Source organism: Chiroxiphia lanceolata, chromosome 3 (assembly GCF_009829145.1).
Source record: "Chiroxiphia lanceolata isolate bChiLan1 chromosome 3, bChiLan1.pri, whole genome shotgun sequence".
Classification (NCBI taxonomy): Eukaryota; Metazoa; Chordata; class Aves; order Passeriformes; family Pipridae; genus Chiroxiphia; species Chiroxiphia lanceolata.
This window is the reverse complement of record NC_045639.1, coordinates 17,989,024-18,006,944: the sequence shown is the minus strand read 5'-3', so window position 1 is coordinate 18,006,944 and position 17,921 is coordinate 17,989,024. Positions and strand designations below refer to the sequence as shown.

The window sequence follows — 17,921 nt, the reverse complement described above, 5'->3', positions numbered from 1 at the left end:
ATAATTAGGGTTGGAAGGGACCACTGGAGATCATCCAGTCCAACCCTCCTGCCAAGGCAGGGTCACCTAGAGCAGGTGACGCACGAAAGCATCCAGGCGTGTTTTTAATGTTTCCAGAGAGGAAGACTCCATGATCTCCCTGGGCAGCCTGTTCCAGTGCTCTGCCACCCTCAACGTAAGGAAATTCTTCCTCATGTTGAGGTGGAACCTCTTGCGTTTTAGTTTATGCCCATTGCCCTTCGTCCTGTCGCCGAGAACAACTGAAGAGAGTCTGGCACCGTCCTCTTGGCACGCGCCGGGGAACGGGCTTTCCGGGGAACGGGCTTTCCGTGGAACGAGTCGCCCGCGCCAGCCAGTTGACGCCCAACCGCCGCGGGCGCACCCCCGCATTCCCGGCTGGAATGCCGGGCGGGGCCGTTGGCGGCGGTTGCGGAAGGGACGTCACAGGAGGGCGGCCCGCGCTCCCCCGCGGAGGAAGGACGGGCTGCAAGATGGCGGCGCCGGAGGAGCGGCTCGTGTCGGAGGGCGAAGGCGGCGCCCCGGGCTCGGCGCGGCTCTCCCCGGCCCCCCTCCCGGAGTCCGCCGAGGCCCTGGCGCCCATGGAGCCGCCGCCGCAGAGCAACACGCTCATGGGGCTGCCCATCGTGGCCATCGAGAGCATCCTCAGCTTCCTGTCCTACGATGAGACGAGCCAGTTGCGCCTGGTAGGGGCGGCGGGGGGCGGGGAGCGCCCCTGCGGGACCGGGGTCGGGCCGCCGGGATCCGCCCGCCGGGACAGCGGCAGGTGCCGAGGTGTCGGCGGCACCGGCCGACCCCCGCCGGGGAAGGGGCTGGATGAAAGGGAGTGGGGTGGGGTGGGATGGGATGGGGCTTGATCCCTTCTCCAGGCTCGCTGTGTGCCTCCATACACGCATTCCTAAAGGGCTGTTACCGTCTCTTACTTGTTTCATTCCTTTCGTTCTCTGGGAGAAGACAGTGGGCTGCTGGAGGCTTATTTCTGCTCGTGGCTGCTTGGGGTGGGTAGTCTATTGTGTCTCATGGGTGTGTTTATTTTTACTTATAGAGCTTAAGCCAAGAAGTGTAGGAGATGATGAGCCTGCTGCTCCAAGAGCCAAACCTATCTAGAAATAAATGTAGGGCAAAAAAAGATGTAAAAACCCCCAGCCGTTGTCTGTTTGAAAGGCTGCCTGCTTTTTGCAGTCATTGTGGTAGATCTAATAAAATACATTACCTCTGCCTCTGATCTTGATAATGACAAAAAAAGTGCAGCTGTCGTTGATGAGATCAATGTATATCAATATTTAACTGCCCGCATAAGGAGCTTGATGTAAACTGTGTCATGTTATGATAAGCTGAATCTCCTGCGAGGTTGTAAATGGAATAATAGTGAGGGAATTAATGCACAGCTTATGTAACCCTTAGTAAGCGTGCATGTACTGTACTGTTTCTATTTTAAGAACTCGATTAGCCCAAACTGGCTAATATTTCAAGCATATTTCTGCAGAAAATTGGGCTGCTTGTGTCCTGGATCAGCAACCTCAAGTGTTGCATCCTGACTGTAACTTTAAAAAGCTCTTCAAGCAGAAAATCTGTTCTTATTCACACTGTACAGAGCACACCGGTTTCTAAATATTTCTAGAGCATGCTGTCAGTCCACTGAAGACTTCTGCTTCTTCTGTGAGAGCAGGTGGTGAGTCTGTAAAAGGGATGTAGTACTTTGAGTAGAATATCCTGAGTTGAAAGGGACCCACAAGGATCATCCAAGTCCCACTCCTGGCCCTGCACAGGACAGCCCCAAGGATTTCAGGTGGTACTTACAGTTTGAATTAAGGAAGTACATCATATACCTTTTGGGTATACTTCGTGTTTCATGGTCTGTATTGCAGTGCCAGACACAGCCCTTGGCTGCACCTTTCCCATTCATTTTGTAAATGAATGTACCTGTGGCAGCTCTCACCAGTCAGCAGAAGGCTTTCTCTTTCTCTAGCACCAAGTTAGTGTTTGTAAGCAATGCCATGTTGGCACTGAAGCTGAGAATAGGAAAGGTGATGGTGTAAGGACTAAACCAGGTGTTTAATTCTCAGTGGTACCTGGGAAATAAAATGTAACACTTTTACATTTCCTTATGTAGCACCTCCAAGCTTGCTTTTCCAGAAGATGGCTGCCCCTTTCAGAAATACACAAAATCAGACTGGATAAATGTCAACTCTGAAACATACACAGAACAATGCTGGGCGTAAAATGAAGGAAACTATTAAGTTGGTCTTTCCCTATTTTTAGTTTTTGAGTCAGTGACAGCCAAGAAAATTTATCTCCATCAAATTCCTTACTGTTCCCTTAAGCACATCAGAAGGCATTCACTATGAGCATTCTTCTGAGAAGAAAGTACCCTTTTCTTTGTCAACCAGCAGTAAAGAATCAAAGCTCTTCTGCTTTGACCCCCTAAGCTTAATCAGGTGAGTCTTTCAGGTGGCTGTTCAGAACTGAAGGTCTTCTTTTGGCAGTTCACTGAGAGGCAGACACTGAATGCTTTATGCAACTCTAGGTGTTGTTGGACAGAGAATTAAGGTAGCCTTTAAAAATAACAGTGTCTAGGCATAAACTCATAATGAAATTTCATCATTTTCTGATTTTTAAAGGCAACAAGTAGCCTTGGGAAAGACTTGTATATTCCTGCTCTAAGATGTCTTGTGCAAACAGTAAATTTTTCTTTTCTATGAGAACTGACCTGAGTTGCATATCAAAGATGAATGAGTGTATATTATAATAAGTAGTATTGTGCTAAAGATACATTGCAGGACCACATTAATTGAATGACAGGGATTAAATTGCTTAGGTCTCATGCCTAAGCATAAAAATGTGCCCGAAAGCAGCTTCATTAATCCCTTAGAATGTGGCATCCCATGGGATAAAACACCTTGAGGAAGGCAGGAAGATATGATCTAGGGCATCAAATGACCCAAACAAAATGTGGATTCCCTAAACTTGTCACTCTCATGCATTCTCTGAATCGCAGCATTGAAACAAATGGATGTCCTGATATCTTACTTTGGATCACCTTAGCTCACTGAACCATAAACAAAAATAAATTCCTTGAATTGAACTGGTGTTGGATCTAGAGTATGTACAAGATGACAGACTAAGGAGTTGCCTGGGTGAAACACCAGCACGTTTTCAGATTAAAATGGAGATAGGAACATGCATTGTTTATACAGAGCATAATCTCAGGCTTAAGATCCAGAAGTCTTTTTCTGTCGTCAAAGGATGAGGTAAAGAACATTTCCTGCTTGTGATGATTGCCATCAGGCAAGGCAGGACCCTGGGCCCCTCATTGTGCAAAGAAGCATTTGCTTTCCTGAGCATAATGCTTTTTGCTATTCCTGGTATTACTGCATTTGAAAGCATAAATGAAGCACCTACTGGTTAAGCAGTGAAGTAGATCTAAGTAACAGAGACTAAACAATAGGTATTCAGCGTGCAGTCTTGTCTGATATGTAAATCTTGAGCTCTAAAAATTTTGTTCAGATAAAGTGAATGAGAGGGAAAGCAGCAGCATTTTGCTTTCAGCCCTTTTGAATATTTACTTCATTTACTTTCTCTGATAGTCATCATGACAGAAACACAGAAAACCCAAAAGATGCTTATGTCTGAAACTGTAATGTTCTGGACAAACTGCAGCCTTGCAGCTGCATGCTGATATGGAAACTAGCTATTTTCCAGCTTTTGAAGGCTCCTTCTAAGGGGATATTTTTAATGACTTACAGAAGCTTTGAAATGTTTACCTCAGTGGGATAATAATGAAATTCTTATATTCCAGTTTCTTTTGCAGTCACATGTCTGAGCCTGGAAAGGCACTTCTGTTCAGGTTATGGCTATAGCAGTCGGGATTAAAACCAAGCAATCCACAGCCTCCTTCCACACACACTCTGAGGAGAAGGTTATCTTGGATTCTGACATGTCAGAAGTGACTTAGATTCTGCAGAAAACTTGTGTGTTTGTCTTCTGCACAGCACAAATAAGGACTGATAGCCTTTGGACAGCATGGCTTTAGTATTCCCAGTTTGAGTCCATCTGTATTTACAGGCATTTCTATTTTAAAGATTCTTGCTGAAGTCATCAATGTTTTGCCACTTACTTTACCCCAGAAAGGCATGTTATGAAGTGTGGTGTCTGTGTAATTCCTAAGAAAAAGAATGTATAGTGACTCTAAATACTTTAGGATGTTTTATATCTGTTTTGGACTTGACTGTCTGGTAGTGAAACTTGGAAGAAATAAGACATGCTTGAGGAAACAGCAGCTAGTAGATTGTATTAGTTTGTTTACAAATGAATTGGAAAATTAGTTCATAGGATCACAGAAAGTTGTTATTGCATATAAGTCAGCATGTGAAGAAGCAACCTCTCATCCTGCTTTTCACATGGACATGCAACATCTTTCTAGCCCTGAAATTTGAACATAGGGGCTGGTTGGACTGGTCATTTGAGGAAACTCGGGGTTTTCCAGCTCCCTGACTTGAATAAGAAAATATTCACCAAAATTTGCAAATACAAGTATGAGGAAATTTAACATTTTACTTTCTTACAGTCCATTGAATAGTGAGTATCAGACCATCTTGGACTAATATGGATATTTAAATGTGTAATGATGCTACTTTGCATATGACTGCTGACTGTGCAGTCTAGAAGAGACATATCGTTCCTATAAATACAGGTGCCATACAGTTTACATGGTGAACCAGCTGAGAATTGAGATGATTGGTAAAATAAGTTGCAAACAAACACTTTTTGTTTCTGGTGGTACTTGTTATCTGTTTGGCGTTTGGGTTCTAGGCGTGGTTATTGGCATAAATATGGGTAATGCTGAGAAACTGGAGCAAATAGTTCTTCATGCTGTGTAGCGTCAGCAAATGAGTAAGATTAAAAAAATCCGGCACGGTTCGTGTTACCCATTGCGAGTGCCTTGGCCGTGGGAGGGTCAGCACGCTGGAAGGTCCTTTCTGCCACCAGATGTCAGTGTGCACGTGGTTAAAATCGCTCTCTGCTTCCTCCGAATCCGTAGCCGATCGTGTCTCCGGGGTTGTTTTTCCCTTGTGCCGAGTAACTGCAGAGCTGACGCAGCCCTAGTGCAGGTACTAGCGCCTAGTTCAGGGGTTTGGTAGCATTAGAACTACAAGAAAGCTGTAAAGCCTTGTGCTCAAAAACAGTATCAGATCTGTGCGCTCCTAATACAGCCACTAGCTCAGGAAAAAACCTGCGAGTTTCCTCCTTGCTGTAGTTGAAGGACCAGCATTATTCCTTATACACAGGAGATGACTTAACTGGATCAGTGAATGTGGGGCAGAGTGTGCTGAGACTGTACCTCTGTAGTTTGCTTGTCTGATCTTTCTCCTTTGACTGTTAACAAGGAAGATCTAATAAAAAGGAACACAGACAGATCCACAGTATTTGCTTAATGGTTTGTTAATACAGATCTGTTTGAAAACAGTCAGTTCTCACAGAACTTAAACTAGCAGACTAGAGGAAGACTCAGAAAGCAGAACTTCTTTGTGTAGTGCCTTTTATATAAACAGAAAGTAATGGCAGGCTTTTCTGGGAGAAGTGAGAATCTTCTTCCTCAAGGTATAAACTTACAAAGACTTAAAAGGTATGAGATGAAGTGTATGAAGGAAAGGAGTGTTTATTTAAAAAAAAAAAAAAAGAGAAAATATTTCATTGGAATTTGGGGTCAAAGTGGAAATTGTGCACTTTAGTACTTAAAAAAACCACCCAAAACAGTTTCTAAAACAGTTAGCTCTTGTCTGCAAAACTGAATTGCAATGGCTTTAAACTTTTGTACGAGTTGGCTTTGTCCTGTAACTGGTAACTTTGTGAAGGTTTAACTTTAGCAGTTTATTACGTCTTCTGCAGCTGTTAATGTTCTTTCTCTCTAAATCTCTGGAGGAGACAGGGGAAAGAGACTATTGGTCTGTTAAATGGAGAAGAAAATACTTTTTTATATAAAAAGGAATCTTGTTTCATGTGTACTGTGTTGCATATGTTTTTACATTTAATTGTAGCTGACTTCTAAACATAAGCTTTAAACTCTGGCAGAAAACCCTCACGATTTCTTGGCTTTAAAGGCTTCTTTTTTGAAACTACAAAATTCTAACTTGATCCACTGGAATCACTCTGGTGACCAAGCTAAAAGCCAGACACAGGCATTTACAAACTTCCATTAAAACCAGAGGAAATTGCATCTGCTTATATATGGGTGGCATTCAGCCTACTGTCTCTTGTTAGGCAATATCAGGAGATTAATTTGTGAACATAGCTGCTCCTTTTTGGAGTAGCATGACCACTGTTGGAGATGGTGAGGCCTTAATCTCAGCTGCAGTTTTTGCTCATTGAAATGGAGCAAAAAACAATAACAGAGTCTTTTACTACCCAGCAAGTATGGATGAGGTAATAGTAAAAGTGACTTATAGCCTTAACTGAGCCTTAAGATTTCTTTTTACTTAAATACAGGTTTGTAAGCGAATGGACTTGGTTTGCCAGAGAATGCTAAATCAGGGATTTCTGAAAGTGGAAAGATACCACAACTTGTGTCAAAAGCAAGTTAAAGCTCAACTTCCAAGGTATGTATGAGTTAAAATTGTAATTCAGTTTAATTGTGTTAGATTCTTTTAAGCAGATTATTGAAAAGGAATTTCTTAATGGCTAATTCCATTTATATATCTTGAAAATTTGAGTCATTTGGTTTTAATTTGGTTTTTTTTTCCAAAAGCACCTTGAGCCTAAAATTGAATTGCAGAATAATGGTGTGGAAAGTGTCTCTGACATTTCAAGTAGAGTGTGTTCTGTATTACTCAGCTCTTCTGGCAAGTCAAGCAAGGACTCCTAGGAATGAATAAATGCCATTCCTTTGCATGACCAACTGCCTTCACTCATGATTTATCAAAGACTGCTTTAAAGAAAAGCAGTGACAAGGATTAAACAGGGGGAAGGCAGAGGGGTTCTCACTGAAGCAATGTGTATCTTCCTCTTTCCAGTGAATAAGTGCAGGTGCTGCTGTGTCCTGTGAGATTTCCCAGAGTGAAGAAACTAAATGCTACTTACCACAGAGATCCTTTGTCAAAAGAACTTATATCTCAACCTAAAATTTGTAGCAAGCACTACTAATATATTGCATTTATTGTGTCAATTGCATTGAAGTGCTGACCATAGGAATGGGGGGGGGGGTAAAAATATTCACACTGATTCAGTGTTTACTGCTAGTTAATACTGAAAGCTTGTTCTTAAATAGTCCGAAATTGCATAAAAACTTTATGGATCACATAAGATGCAGAAATTATTTAGAGAACAAATTTTGTCTAAGAAAGTGAAGTATGCTGTTACTAGCTGGTTCTCGGTCTGTATCTCTTACTTCCATGAAGACAAGTGTTAGTGGTTACAATTTCAAACCTCAGAGCACTTTAAGGGGGAAATTAACTTGAGCAATGTTGCAGTTGGATTTTTGTTGACTCCTTGTTAAATCAGTGTCACCTTATGGTCTGTCTTCTAGACGGGAGTCAGAAAGAAGAAATCACTCCTTAGCTCGCCACGCAGACATCCTTGCTGCTGTGGAAACAAGACTCTCTCTGTTGAATATGACTTTCATGAAGTATGTGGATTCCAATCTCTGTTGCTTCATACCTGGAAAGGTAAAATGTAGACTACATTATGTGAATGTGCATCTGTGTTTAAAAAATAAGATTGTGTAACCTAACCTGGCACAGCCGAGGCAAATTAATGTACCTTGTGTGTATATATATGTAAAAACTGTGTTTCAGATACTTGCAAACAAATGTACAAGCCAATACTCTGTTTTACCAGCCAGCCTGAAATGAATGAACCAGATTATATTTAAATATTAATTATTTTAAATTTGATCTCTATTTGCCTTTAGTTTCTCTCTTAATTCTGATGCTTGACTTATGGCATATACATCCTCTACAACCTTTTAGGAAAATCACGTGATCCAGGCTATCAGGAGATGTAGTAATTTAGACAGTGTATGACACTAAGCACTCAATCAGGAATATTTTATGCACATTTCTTAAGGGTTTGAGGACCTCAGATTGATTGAATAAAGATATCTAGTATCTGGAAAGACTGTTCTGTATTACAGTGGGTGGTGTATTTTTGAACAGTAGGTGGAATTAGTTTCAAATGTAAAGTGTGTGAAATGTGAATATTACTGAACAATTCTGATGTTCAGTACCCCAGCATTAAATATACATCATCTGGTGTACACTACCCCAGCATTAAATATGATTTATGCAAGAGAGATGTACATTGGAGATCCCACTGTTTATTAAGCTGTGAAAACAACAGTGCACGGGGCAATTGATGAAATCCTGGTCAGAGGAAGACCAGTACAGCTCAGGGATGAAACGAGATCAGTGAACATCAGCCTGGTGCTCTGCTCATTGATCTTTCCATGTAAGGTTTGGATATGTTGGTACTACATTTTCATGAGCAGATAACTGAATTGCACGGGGATGAATGGAAAAGTTATCTCTTGGATTTGGGAGCAGCATGCAGGCATTTTTGCACTCAGTGTGGTAGGATAGGCTGTGGGCATGTAATGTATTTTTGTCTTGAAGAGGTAACTTTTTCTGTACACTATTGTTGACTTGATATTTAATTCATTTTAAATTAAATAACTACAGTGTAATATATTCTTATTTGACTTTGCATTGCATTTTTATATATACCATGTATTTTTAAAAAAATGAATATAACAAAGTCAAGTGAACTTAAGTCCTTGATACTCACCTAGTAAATTAAATACTTAAAAGAAATGTTGCCATACTATTTTGAAGAGTAGATGGAAAGGCATTACTCAATCTAGACCTGGAGTGTGCAGGAGTTGGGCAAGTGAGCTTGCCAGCCATTTTCCTTATGGGCACTGACTAGTAAGGACCTTGATTGTATTTAGATATAACTGCTAAAAAGTCTGGATTTTTTTTTTTTAGCTATTTACTTAGTGTATGAATTTGCTAAAGCTGCTGCTCTCTAGGCACAGTTATCGGTTCACCAGAGAATAATATTTTCATCAATCAGATTCAAGGCTTAGTGTTCACTTACAGTCTGTGGTTTCTGTTACACCTGCATTGCTTCCCTCAAGAAGTTTTGCCACAGAACTGCCAGGAATTGAATTTGTGTTAGAATATGCAAACCCTGATTTAGGTTTGGCATTCTGTGAGTGTTCCTGGTGATAGCAGAGTCCTGCTGCAGGTTTTATATTGAGGATGTTGTTAACAGGGTATAATGTGGGTGAAATTAGGGAAGTCTTTTGTAACTTTGTTGCTTGGTGAGAAACTTTAGTCTTATCTAGCTTTTGCAACTTTTTAGCTAAGCTTCCTTTATCAAAACACAGCTCTTATGATCTGTGTTCTTCAGGAAACTCTTCAGCCATTCGTAGTCCTGTGAGAAATACCTGTGTAGTTTTGGCTGAGAGACCAGCACTCCTATCTTTACGTGGCTCAGACTATAATTCATAGATTAGTGACACACCTTTCATCTCTCTCTATCTCTCCTAACCAAAGGGCTTGTTTGCCAAACCTGTTAAGGGAGTTATGTTTTCTGTCAGTAGTGGATTGATGTTTTCTAAATTAATGTCTTTTGGACTTAATCTGAATTTGCACTATTTTGGGTGTATGCAAGTGGACTCAAGTAAATATTTACAGCTCTTCAGACTGACATAATGCTGATTTTTGCTACTTCAATTATGTGTTTCATAAGTAGCTGGGGTAGTGACTGCTCTGCATTGGGGCTTAGAGTATCTCGCTTCAGATTCTCTATAAGGAAATTATTGTGCTCTGCTGAGTATAGATTATGTAACTTAGAAGTCAAGTATGGCTATAGTAAAACAAAATTTTGCATAATAAGCATTATTTCATGAGTTTGAAGAGAGCTGTTGTGATAGACTAAGTGAATAGCTTCTCTGATATATCATGAACAGCACTTCATTTCAAAAAGCTGATCTAGAACTAAAGCACACAGTGGTATGCAACTGTTATGTGATAAAAGCCCCTGAATATGCCACAATTTTTAGAATGAACTGAAATAATCTTGCCTTTATCAGAAAATCCTAATTATTCTTAAATGTTTTAGGTAATAGATGAAATTTATCGAGTGTTAAGATATGTAAACTCTACAAGAGCTCCTCAGAGAGCTCATGAAGTTCTTCAAGAACTAAGGGACATTTCCTCCATGGCTATGGAATATTTTGATGAGAAGATTGTTCCAATACTGAAAAGAAAGATGCCTGGGTCAGATGTATCGGGACGTCTGATAGGAACTGCCCCAGGTATTAACTCCAACGTATAGTTAAGTTTTATTTAGTTTTTCTGTAAAAATTCACAGCACTGTATGTTTTTAAAGCTACCTCCCTTAAATATGAGCTTTATTACATAAATACTGATGATACTTGTTTCTTAAGAATGCTAATTGAAATTCATTTGCTTTGAAATTTAAGGAGCCTTTGTACTACCGAAAGAACAGTCACTTCAATGTATGTTAGAATTATGCATAGAGTGTGTGTTCCTTAAACAAACGCTTTTGTGCCACCAATGAATGAGACTTTATCATTGCATTTGGGTGAAATTTGGCACATGAAACGACAACTCGATGCCTTTTATTTTTAGGACAATCAGCAAATGAATTTGCCTAAGCTGTTGTAGTACATAGAGAGCTAGAACATACTTGTATGTACTTTTTTACTTTCTTGGGGCACTGTTGTGTACACTAACAAGTGAAATACTTACAGGTAGTGGTGAAAAGACAATAATTAAAGTAACAGTCTATAAGTAAGCAATTAAACTGGTCCTTCATATAATCTTTCAGACTTTCCAGAACTTTTGTGAACCAAAGTCTAAGGTAGTTGCCTGGATGGCCAAAGGCAAAAGGCTGGTACAAATGTAGCATTTTCCCTGCACAGGACATCTTCACGCTTGAGAAACTGTGAAATTAGCTCCCTAAAAGAATAACTTAATAAAAATTGAAGAAAAAAAATTACATCTTAAAAGAAAAAAAGATGGGTCTAACTGCAGGAGATGCTTGCTCTTTCTTGTATATCCTGTCCACCCTTTTAGCCATGTGTATACCAGCTGTTAATTATATCTTGTTAATTATACTTTCATTTTTTAAATTATATATGGTTTAAGGTTTTTTTTATTATATATGTTAAATATATATGTTAATATATACTGAGCCTCTTGGGTGAGGAAGTATTGCCCCAAACCATAGTTGAGGTCAATTGGCTTTTCAAGGCCAAGGCTTTAAGGTGTATAAAAAGGCCTGTCTCATGTGGAGGGAGGAGCATAACATCTCCAGTGGCAACCCCTTAGTGCCATGTAATGGTAGCTGTGCTGGCATCCTAACTGACAAAAAAGAGGAGGAGGAGGAGGATGACTGTTCTAGGCTGTTCCTGACTGTTCTGTCTGCATAGCACTTAAAAGTTGCATCTTGCTTGCACAGCATTGCTTGAAGAGTAAAATATCAGAAAAAGTGATAGATGTCTTTTATGGCAGAAGAAGTGAAAGAAATTATACAGTAGCTGTTAGTCTCCTTGATTTGCAGGAACTTTATTAGAATCAACAGTTCCAAGCTCAGATTCCAGTATGGCTTTAGTACTTAGGAAGAGTGATTCTAAAGAAGCATGGGAAGTAAATTCTTTTCTTCTAAAATGTAAGTTACACTGAAATATCTTGTTAAGCCCCAAATCAGAACATTTTAGAACTTTAGCTGCCTGCAACTAAGACAGCAGATTTTTGCTGCTGTAATGAAAGATATTTATTTACTCTAACTATTCTGTATTAAGTAGATGTGTTGTGGGTTTTTGACTTAACATCTGTGACATTAAGTCTACAGGACAGTATCTCTATGCAATTTTTGATACAGCAAAAGGAGGGGGGCTTATATACAGGAAATGAATGATGAGCTGTTTTCCGGACTATAAGTCTGGAAAAGCTGAAAAAGCTATGAGTATTTTAAATTAAATTGTGCTCTGAGATTGCCACACATTCTTCTTAGACACATAAATGACTGTAAAGCTGTTTACATGTTCATATAACTTGCAGCCGGTGTCCAGATTCATGTTTGGGGAGTAGGGACAAGCGAAATGTGAAAACTGGGACGCAGTTTTTACCATGAAGTTTTAGAGGACTAATCATACTTCTCTCTGAAGTTCCAGGGCCTTCTGCAGCACTGACAACAATGCAGCTGTTCTCCAAGCAGAGCCCTTCCAGGCAGGAAGTCACCAAACTCCAGCAGCAAGTAAAAGCGAACGGCACGGGCTTGACAGCACTAAAGCGGGAGATCTCCGAGCTCCGCATCAAAGTGCAGGAGCAACAGAAACAGCTCCAGGATCAAGATCAGAAACTGCTTGAGCAAACCCAAATCATAGGTGAACAGAACGCCCGGTTGGCTGAGCTCGAGCGCAAGCTGCGAGAGGTGATGGAGAGCACAGTAGGAAATTCCTCAGGTTCTGGCTCAAATGAACAATCTCCTAGAAAACGGAGGAAGGCGGTGGATTCCACAGACTGTCCTAGGAAATCTAAGCGCCTTCGAAACAGAAAATAACTTGGGAGTAAATGACACCTTCAGGAGGATACACTGCTCTGGTAGCCCAAGCAGGTCTGCTTGTTTGGGTGCTGCGACCAGCTTCATGGTGTCACTTAGCTGCTGGCTCTTCAAAACACCTCTTAGACTTGAACAGTTATTTTCTTTCATTGACTTTTCCCCTGCTTTCTCTATGGGTGGGCCTAATGCACAGAATCTTTAATATTTGCAATAGTTACATACTAACCAGACCTGCTCTGTTATGTTTTGAAGGGTTAACCTTTTTTTTTCCTGTGCAAACGTGTTTAAAGTAAAGTTATTTGTGTTTATGCATATGTTCACAAAAAATCTTAAATAAATTGTCTTAACTGACTAAAAAGTTAAGCGTAAAAACAGATGTCCTGTTCACTTGAAGGAAAGATCCACTTTTAAAATCTTGTTTTTGAGAACTTGACTTTTTTTGTTACAAGTGACCTTGTCTGGAATGTCTGAAAAGTAGTTAATACTTTTTGGGGTTCTCTGTAATGAGTAAAACTGACTTCTTAAGCTACAGTATTGGCTATATATTTTTGTAAACTTACAAGGAAGGGCCTTCTATCCAGTCTTCACATGCACACACCCTGGTTCTAGGTCTTGGGAGCCATATTCTACATTTGCATGGATAGATGCATGTACAGCTTAGTCAGCCTGCCAAAAGCACTTGCCTGAAATTGTTCCAGACTCTGGGAGAGAGCACAGAGACCTGTAAAGCAATTTCTTTGTTCCTCAGCCATAACTTAGCATCTGCTTTCAGCACAGCTGCTGTTTTACAGTGAGATGGTGTTAGGAGGTGAGTGGCAGCAGAGTTTGAACCCTGCCTGTAAGGCAGGTATTGTTGGCCAAAGCTGGAGAGCTGAGAAGAGGCCTTCACTTGGTTCATAGGCCAACATCTAACACGGATCAGACAAATTGTCCCTACGCTCACCAAGCCCGGGGGACAACATTTGAGTGAAATGCTGTATTGTGGGAAAACTGAAACTATTTTGTGTGTCTGTGTTGGGGTTGAGGTGGAAATTTCTCTGTAACACTGATGACAATATTCTAAGCTTTCCTTTTCCTGAAAGGTAAATAACTTCAGACAAAGCTTTAATTTCTTTTGCACTTCTGTTTTGAGCTTGTAACTGGAAAAGCATGTCTTGCACTGTTCAGTCTCTCTGGTCACTTTAACCACCTCAGAGTTGTGTACAGTGATTATTCCCCTCCCCATCTGTATATTTTTGGAAACTTATACAAATACCATTGTCCTTGGTTTTGTTTTAATGTACTAAACTATGTAGCTTTATCATTTGACTTATGTTTTCTTTTTTTAACTAGCTGCTGCTTTGGGTTTAGGTGGTTCTGAATTCAGCTTGGGGTGGCATTGAAGATGCAAATGCTGCATTTGTAGCTGTTCACAATCTCAATGCTATGGGTTGAAGTGCAAGTTTCTCTTTCATTTTGTACAGCTGTCAGCATAACACAGTGGCTGTACTTAAAGCACCAAACAAACAAATCAGAAATTGTCTGGACAAATGTTACATAATCACAGAAAATGGATGTTTTTCCTGAATTTTCAGCTACAGTTTTTACTTCTAAAACATATTGGCTCATAGCAGGAGTAGCTTTGCAAATGCCTAATGTTTTGCAGACATTTAGTATTCAAATAAACTTCTTGAATAGTTTGAGCCTTTTTTAAAAAAGGCTTTTTTTGTTAAGCATCAAGGAAATTATGAAAGGTTATCTGAGGGAAGACTTAAACTGTTAAAGGAGCATTGGCTGGTACTGGTTTTCTACAGCTCAGAATTTTTTTTACCATTAAGGATCTCTTTAAGATAGTTACCTGCTCTTCAGGTTAAAAATACTGGCATATACTTTAAAAAATAATTTTGAATCAAAGGGTCAGCATGATAGCTATAATTACTGTGTGATACAAAATCATTTAATGGTTATTCATGATGAAAAATTCCTGTAATGGACTATTTACCAGCTATTTGTGGTGAATTACTTCCAAACAAGTATAAACCTGTGAATTGCATTTACTGAAAAGGTTTATTCATACATCTCTGAATATCTTTCACCTTAGTTTCTTTATTAATTTCTAGAACATGCAAACAATTTCCCTCCACCCCCTTCACAATATACAAATAGTTTCAGGTTACTCGGGAGTAACATTTATTTATGTGTCGGGGAATCTCTAGCTCTGCGTAAACTGAGCTGGAAACAGCAACAGCTCATTGTTACATGAAATGTTCTCTGTGAATGTGCCAAGTGCCAACTTGGAACCTTCAACTCAAGGAAGTGTCACGTGCTCTGAGTTTGCAGGTGCATCCTGATTATCCACGTGCTGATGAGCACAGTAAATGGAACAAGGCCCGTGAAACGTAACAGATACGTCACAGATGGTTAAAAGGCAGCTCTGGAAATGCCATGGCAAAGGCACACCAGTGTTTTGTGTTTCACTTCCCAGGGAGGGAGGCATCATATGGCTCTCCCTCTGGAATATACACCGCTGGCACAGGCAGAATGGAGAAAACAGGATGAAGTAATAGTTTGGAGAAAATAGCTGCAGCGTTAATTTCTGACACCGTATTGTCCCTTATTAAATAGAAAGTATGCATTTGCAACATGCTGATAAATTGCCTGGAGTAAAAACTAAGTCACTTTTCATTCTAAATGTCTGTGTGCCTTTACATGAGTTGGTGCATTGGCCTGGAGAAGTGTGATGTCTGTAGTGGTTAGTGGCTGTATAATCTGTTAAAGGCAGGTGTAGTTTACAAAATGAAAAATTGTTTTATTTGCAGCCACTGTTCAGCTTTAGTACTTGTATCAAGGGCTGAAACTGAACAGCTCAGGGTTGACAGGGAAAGCAATTGTGTCTTTTATAGTTCGTTTCTTAAAATAACTTAAAACTACTAAGGCCGGTGTTCCTGCTTTTCTAAAAATAGCAGCTTGCCTTGAAAATTTTTTTTGTCACAGTAGGGTTGGAGATTTTTTTTTACAAATTTATGTATCTAGTGAACATGGCAAAAATGGGATCAGAAATGCTTTGTTGAGGGAAAAGCTGTTTGCAACCAGGTCTTGCTTCCCAAATGGAACAGCTTGTATGTGAAAGGAGTGTGCAAGCACCTTCCAAGCAAGGGCTAATGGATGTCATAGGGGGAAGGAGGAAAGACTACCTGCTTAACAAGATAAATTTCACAGAATAAAGAACAGATAGAAACAAATGGAACTTCAATTCCTGATATTTGCTCAGCATTGCACATTAATCACTGAAGTTCATTAATGTTACAAGGATGCCTGTGAATAATTTCTTAACGTAAAAGGTAAGACAGAATTGAACAGAAACTTAGTTGCTTTCACTGAGATCTAAGGGGGAGCACTAAGATTACCTAAAGAATTTTCAACATTAAGAGCTTCTTGGAAACGGGATGACGTAGGATATAGTTGAATGTGTCGTGAGACAGGAGGCAGCTACCTGATTTCTTGGTGTTCCTGATGGTATTAAGAAGGTAACTGGCAAATTACAGTGGTGGATTATTATTTCATTCATAAGTTAATTCAGTTTGGACTATTTTACAGCAACATGTCTGCTAGGTGTCAACTGTTCTGATACTCTCCAGTTGCATTCCTGTGCTGCTTTGCACCATACCTGGACCAGCTTGCTTCTCCATGTGCTCTCTGCTCTTGCAGTTGTCCTTCCTGGATCTCACCTTCCTCATTGGACAGGGATGCACTGCTGGCTTTGGTTTACATGTAACTGAACATTCTAGGATTTTTGTTCTAGCTTTGTGCCAGCTGAAGGCACACTAGATACTGGATGTCTTTGTCTTTGGAAAGGAAAATGTCAGATAGAAAAACTGTTAGCTTGCTGAAGACCTAATAAATCTGGATTTGTTACACGGACTGTTTAAGGCAGAAAGACCCAGTGAGTAAATAGGAAAGACACTACTCTCCAGTACACTTGGGCAATTAAATTTTCCAAAACTTTCCTGTTTAATACTTTTCTTAGTCTTTTAAGCCTTGTTTAGCTGTTCTGGAATGTTTAGTTTATAAACCCAGGCTCTTCTATTTAGTGGCCCTACTGAAATTTGTGACCATTTACCAACCTATATGCGTTTGCAGTGCTGTAAACCTGCCTCCCCCAATGCTCCTGTTGGCCGAGCTGCAACCTCTCTCATCAGCTGACACATTCCTCCTCTTGGCAGGATCCTTCCCAAGGGTGAGAAGGTCTTTAGTGATGGATAGCAGTGCTAATATTTGAACTACAAGAAGGGAACACTTTCAGAAATGTTACTCACAGTGTTTGGAGTGCAGCTGAGTGGAACACTGGTGACCCTGGCAATTCTGCACTCGGCTGCTGCACGGGCAGCTCAAAGGCTCTTCCTGGTTTATTGTGAAACGGTCACTGACCGAGAAGTAAACCTTGCAAGGTCACAGTGCCTGGATCAAATCTGAACATCTGGTTTGCCTCCTATGCTGCACCAGTCCTCACGGAGTCTGCAGAATTCAGATCCTGTGGCTAAGGAGGGAAAAGCTGTGCACGAACTTTTCCACGTCTCATCCACTTGCTCCGTTTTTCCCTTCTAATTCCCGTCCTAATATGCACAGGTTAAAAATGCATGCAAACAAATCTGTTCACAAAGGTGTTATGTTTCTTGGATCCTGTGCTTTGTACATTATTTAGATTGCAAATATTGTCAAGTAGGGATTGTTTTTCCCCTTCGTGAGCCCAGTTGCACATGAGGCTTTTAGCAGCCAGTACGCATTAGCCCTTTTTATTAATTATTACAAATAAATTTTAAGTGATGCAACGTAAACCTTGAGATACTAATAGTACATTAACAGATAAGGTGTAATTTAATTTGTGATAACTTTCTTTGCTGCTTTTGTCACTATTACTCATTTAGAGTACTTTGAGTGAATTTTCGATCTGCTGATTTGGATTATTTTGGGTGGACAAGTAAAATCCCAAGCAAGTAGTCATGCAACTTCTATATTAAATAATCTTTGTAACTGAACTTCCCGAAGTCAACATTAGATGAGAAATACATGCAGGGACGGATTAAATGAAGGTCAGTTCTTACAGCGGAGTTTGTCAGTGAAGTTCTTAGAATATCTTATCACAGAAAGAGACCTTGGCGCAGGCGTTTTGAGTAGTGGTTAAATACTTTTAGGCAGGGGTCTTTAAGCACGGGGTTAAACCACGACAGCAGTACGGATTTTGGACAGATGACGGCTATTCCTTACAACCTCTTTCCCTTCCCGGCGGTGCCGCTGTGAGGGGTCGCTCCCGCGGGCTGAGGGAACCCCTCAGGGCG

At 40.4% G+C, this 17,921-nt stretch overlaps 1 protein-coding gene and 1 long non-coding RNA gene across 4 annotated transcripts; one reads left to right on the top strand and one right to left on the bottom strand.

Annotated features, from left to right (window-relative positions):
* The first annotated feature begins 364 nt into the window (after positions 1-364).
* FBXO28 (F-box protein 28) lies at positions 365-13,906 on the top strand. 3 transcript variants are annotated; one of them, XM_032683130.1, is made up of 6 exons: positions 387-704; positions 6,505-6,614; positions 7,541-7,679; positions 10,138-10,333; positions 11,605-11,712; positions 12,212-13,906. In XM_032683130.1, exons 1-6 carry the CDS (start codon positions 402-404, stop codon positions 12,604-12,606), a joined length of 1,251 nt encoding a protein of 416 aa, XP_032539021.1. In that variant the 5' UTR covers positions 387-401; the 3' UTR covers positions 12,607-13,906. The 3 variants fall into 3 exon arrangements, with proteins under 3 accessions (XP_032539022.1, XP_032539021.1, XP_032539023.1); XM_032683132.1 differs by lacking the exon at positions 387-704 and adding an exon at positions 888-1,016; XM_032683131.1 differs by lacking the exon at positions 11,605-11,712 and having other exon boundaries at positions 365-704.
* LOC116784464 lies at positions 4,575-17,912 on the bottom strand. The gene is made up of 2 exons (XR_004356081.1): positions 17,772-17,912; positions 4,575-5,411 (listed from the first exon to the last, which is right to left on the bottom strand). It is a non-coding gene; the product is annotated as an uncharacterized LOC116784464 (long non-coding RNA).
* Between the last annotated feature and the right edge of the window lie 9 nt (positions 17,913-17,921).

Bases quoted from the DNA above. Each gene is read 5' to 3' on its own strand.
- FBXO28 (XM_032683130.1), top strand. From the start codon at position 402: ATGCCGGGCGGGGCCGTTGGCGGCGGTTGCGGAAGGGACGTCACAGGA. The intron at 6,615-7,540 runs GTATGTATGAGT...TCTGTCTTCTAG, and splicing joins GTTAAAGCTCAACTTCCAAG to ACGGGAGTCAGAAAGAAGAA. The intron at 10,334-11,604 runs GTATTAACTCCA...CTTGATTTGCAG, and splicing joins TCTGATAGGAACTGCCCCAG to GAACTTTATTAGAATCAACA.